General features: G+C 36.6%; 2 protein-coding genes across 2 annotated transcripts in view; both read right to left on the reverse strand.

Annotated features, from left to right (window-relative positions):
• Window positions 1-693, reverse strand: LOC107619156 (the record flags this gene model as incomplete). The annotated part of the gene is given in 1 exon segment (XM_016321400.2): window positions 1-693. A coding segment is annotated over 1 exon segment (104 nt), but the record flags the coding sequence as incomplete, so codon positions are not given.
• The window catches only part of LOC107633759 (HIPL1 protein), a gene marked incomplete in the record, with an annotated part of 5,411 nt that continues 2,094 nt past the window's right edge, over window positions 1,275-4,591 (reverse strand). The window contains 5 exon segments of the mRNA XM_016337362.2: window positions 1,275-1,813; window positions 2,473-2,714; window positions 3,373-3,551; window positions 3,836-4,052; window positions 4,285-4,586. Coding sequence (XP_016192848.1) covers window positions 1,423-1,813; window positions 2,473-2,714; window positions 3,373-3,551; window positions 3,836-4,052; window positions 4,285-4,586 — 1,331 coding nt within the window.

The raw sequence follows: 4,591 nt of genomic DNA on the forward strand, positions 1-4,591 counted from the left end.
GCGGCGTGATCGTCGCCGGCGATGTGGTTTAGGGAATTGCGTTCCGGCGACGACGAGGATCGGCGTTGGGCGGTAGCCGGAGGAGGGGGAGATCCCTGGAACATGGTGGTGACAGAGAGATCGGAGAGTTTAGGGTTTAGGGGAAGTTACGGTGGATTACATGTAGAGGATCATGGGTTAGAGAGAGAAAATCAAACAAAGATAAGAGATTTAGAACGAGAAACAATGAATGAAGAGAAAAAAGGAAGGGGAAAAAAAAGGTTTTTTCTTTTAAGTTAAGTTGGGGAAGGACCAATGGGTCCAAACCCTCAAATCCAAATACCACCCCTTATGAGGTTTCTGTGTTTTTGTGACTTTGCAAATAGAATAGCTCTGAAGTCTGAACTGAAGTGTGCGTAACAAAGTGAAGAAAGAGAAAGAGATGTGTTTTTGGTGAAGAAGGGAGCAAGAGTGAGAAACACAACACCTGAATTTGGTTTGGTTTGTTGTTGGATTTTATTTTCACTTTAGGTCAATTTGTAAAATAAGGTGTTAACTTGTTAATTTGAGCTTATATTTTTATTCTATTCTTTCCGTTACCTTGTACCTTTGTAGCTCCTACAAATACATAGGTCAAATTTCCAAGTCTACAAATCACAGGAAAAATCTGGTTTGGCAATAAAAGAGGTAGCTAGGGTTAAACTTGAATAGTCTGTGTCTTTTCTCTTCTCCTGACACATTTACCTCCAATTTGAGGTTTTGTCATTTGGGTAAAATCGAAATCTATAAATTTGATCGTTGCTGGTTATTACCAATTAGTAGTAAGAATTTCACAGTAGAGTTGAGACATTGATAGAGTATTGATTTTCCTTTTTTGACAAGATTGTTCCCCTTTTTCATTAATGCTAAAAGACTTGGCAAATCCATTGATAAAATAAAAATGAGACAACTGCTGATGTTGAGAGCTTATTAGTTGATGTATATTATAGAATATTGAAGAATGCAAGGGAATTTATGACTTCAATAATAGCAGATAACGTATTACCAAACAAGAGTACTAGGTTTTCTTCTTCCGTGCATGTCGGACCAAATCACCAAAACTACTCATCATCATCACACAACTAGATTCGCTTGTTTTCTAACTTCATGTTGAGAAAGGAAACACATTAATAGCAAAAATAAGAACTTAACAAGTGTAGGTTGAATAAGTTATACTTACTTTAGGATTTAATTACTCTTTTCTTTATACTTTATTTTTATAATTTTAGAATTTAATTTTGATGCACCAATTAGAATTGTTAGTGTAAAGCAGTATTAATGTTACGTTCTTATTTGATTTTCAAAGGGAGAAATCACTTCTGTTCATCACTACCATGAATATATAACATTACATCAAGTGAATATGCTTTCTATCATTCTTCATGCCCAAGAAACAGGATCACACTACACAAAACATATTAAAAGCAACAAGAAAAATGAAATCTGCAGAAACTGGTATATAGAGAAGTTACGGCATGCATGAGATGGAGAAGTAGAAGGAGAAGGAGCCTCTGTTGTTGCCTTTTCCTGGGAGCAAGTGTAACTGCAGCGACTCGGACGAACAACTCTGTAGACGCCTTCGCTCGCAAGGATATACACGTCTTTGTTGTTGTCTTCTCCAAATGAGTAGATGTAGCCTAGCGCTGGGAGGGAGGTTCCAGGCACAGGATCACATTTGATAGGAGAATCATGTGAACAGCTGAAGGGGATTCTGCTTTTGCTGAAGTTTCCACTGTTTACAGGATCTTCTGTTGCTTCCCACACTGCAACTGAATATAGATCAGCATACAGGTACCTGAAATTCAGATTTTAGTGAGAAACTGCGCAGATAATATTACAAAGACCGACATTATTCCAATCCAGAAAATACTCGAGCCTCAATTTAGTTCTTGAAGTTTCAATTGTCTTAATTTAGTCCCTAAACTTTTCAAATTTTAATCACGTTAATCCCTGCGATGGTTTCCTTCACAGAGTCAATTGAAAAGTTTAGAGATTAAATTGAAGCAATTGAAACTTCAGAGACTACACTGAGTATTTTCTCTATTTCAAATTTTAGGGTTACAAATTTATATTCTAAATGTGGTCTAATTTGTTAATATAAAAATTAATTTGGATGATATTATTAATTAATAAATAACTATCATCTGATCAATTATATTGGAAGTTAATAGTTAAATTATTTATTTCTTATTCGATAGAGAGAATGTATAATATTTGGGTCTCCAATTTAGACTATCATAAACATTCTGATTCCATCTCGAATGATGATTGACGAATTAGAAGTTCCCAAATTAGATCGAGAACAAGAATAAGGGTAGACAAGCGTGTACAATTTTTTTTAACTCGATATTACTAGAAAGGCAATTATATACCTAACACTCAATCATGCTAAATTATGTGTAATTGTTATCAGTTGAAGGGCATCAATGCAAATAATGAGAAGCTTGTGAATACCTTCCATACATGCAAGGATCAGTGTTAGATCGATACATATAACCCCCAATGATGCATGCTGACCCTTCATTCTTGTTAACCTCCGAATGGTTGTATCCAAGTATTGGCATAATTGGATTTATGGAGTCTTTGGAGGTATTGCCTCCAGGTGATTCATTAGGGGTGAATGGATAGGGACCCTCATAAACACGCCAGCCATAGTTTCCACCTTTTGTGATGAGATCCACTTCCTCATAAAGATCCTGCAAATATCACTGATGTAATTCACAACATTCCTCAGGTTGTTATTGTGATTATCTTTCAATTTTTATACAAGTACAGAGTCATCAAGACAATAGACTTGTGCTTTCTTGAATGCTCTTTTTCTTGGTGCACGCATCAATAATACGTAGAAATTCTGTATGGAATTTAATAAATATAAACTAGACATGTAAACTTGACTAAAGAAAGAGAAAAACCACACTTTAAAAATTAGTTGTGAGAGAAAAGAACTACTCTCCTTAAAAACAACATCATGTATTCCATAATACCCGAAGTGAGACTTTGGGCACCCTATAATACCCAAGTTCCTAACAATACACCGTCCCTGTAAAGCCGACGTCCACAATGACTTCCCTTTATCAACACTGACCCAGCGATAGCCACTTCACTACCAGTTATGACATTCACCTTAGTCCTGCTTATAAGTAGCCCTTTCCATGGCTGACAACCAAGGCTTGGATACCACTATTAAGTATCTAAGGGAAGTAGAAAACCACCCTTTAAAAGCTAGCTATTAGGGAAAAAGAATCCCTCTCCTTAAATACAATATCAAGCATTCCATATTACCGGATTTGAGACTTGGAGCACCCCATAATACCCAAGTCCCTAACATCCTTCTAAGGTGAAGAATTCATATACCTGTCCAGCATCTCCACAGAAAAAGTAGGAAGGTCTTTCTGAATCAAAACTGCATCGCCATGGAGTTTTTAATCCCAAGGCCCATATTTCAGCCTGTGAACCATTGTCTTGGCTGAATGGATTGTCCTTAGGAATGGAATAGCTACCCCAAAGACCTTGTTTGCTAATTTCGGCTGCACCTGAAAGATAACAATAGATGCTTATCAAGAGTGGGGAAAAAAACTATAATTTTTTATGCACTGAGATTGTATGACTTGAGTAGCGAGTGCTCAAGTTGAACACTTTAGCTAACAACAATCATGACAATACAAGATTGAAATGTCTGTATAAAACTTTTTACAATATCAAGACATATAATTTAACACCTGTATATGGTTAACTAGGGACGGATTACTTAGTTCTGCTACAAGTTTCCTTACAAACCAATCCATTACATTAGGATATCAATGGAGTTAACTCTCACTTGGGATGTTGTCTATATCAAGCCTCATAATCTTCCCAAGCAATGATTTCTTGTTTTGAGCAAAGTTGTATGGATCACCAGTGCCTGAACCATCTCCCATCATGAAGTACAAGTACCCATCATTAGGTCCAAAGAGAATCTGACCTCCATTCTCAGTATTAGAAGGCAACCCCATGGTAAATATCCTTCTCACCTCTGTTGGTTTAGCACTTACAGCCTGAAAATTCAATAACATCTTAATACTTTAATTTAGTCCTATTAATCATGACATTGCATTAAATGAATAATTCTTGGAAGCTCATGGAGGAAATGACCACTAAAACTCTTATCTGTTTTGACATTTTCTTATTAATTATCGGCACATTACATAACACGCTGCATAAACACCTAAGAATTTCTCAAATTAAACTCATTATAGAAACTACTTTTGTGTGTGTAGAGATCAGTACCGATGAAGGCTGAGACGCGGTACCATTAGCAGTATATTCAGCAACAACAGCTTGGTATTGGCAGGGTTGTGCACCACTACTACCTGTGCCTATCTTTGAAGGATCACAATTAACATTTGAGTTACAAGAACATATTCCATTACAACCAGACCACTTATCTTTGTCACAGGTGAATGAGGCGAAGAACCGGCCATTTTCTGCGAATTTCGGATGGAATGCCATTCCCATCATTCCAAGTTTAGCATCACTATAAACCATATCAGTTAGATCAACAAAGGGACTTGACTCATCAAGCTGCAATTTTCCT

Source organism: Arachis ipaensis, chromosome B01 (genome assembly GCF_000816755.2).
Source record: "Arachis ipaensis cultivar K30076 chromosome B01, Araip1.1, whole genome shotgun sequence".
Taxonomy (NCBI): domain Eukaryota; kingdom Viridiplantae; phylum Streptophyta; class Magnoliopsida; order Fabales; family Fabaceae; genus Arachis; species Arachis ipaensis.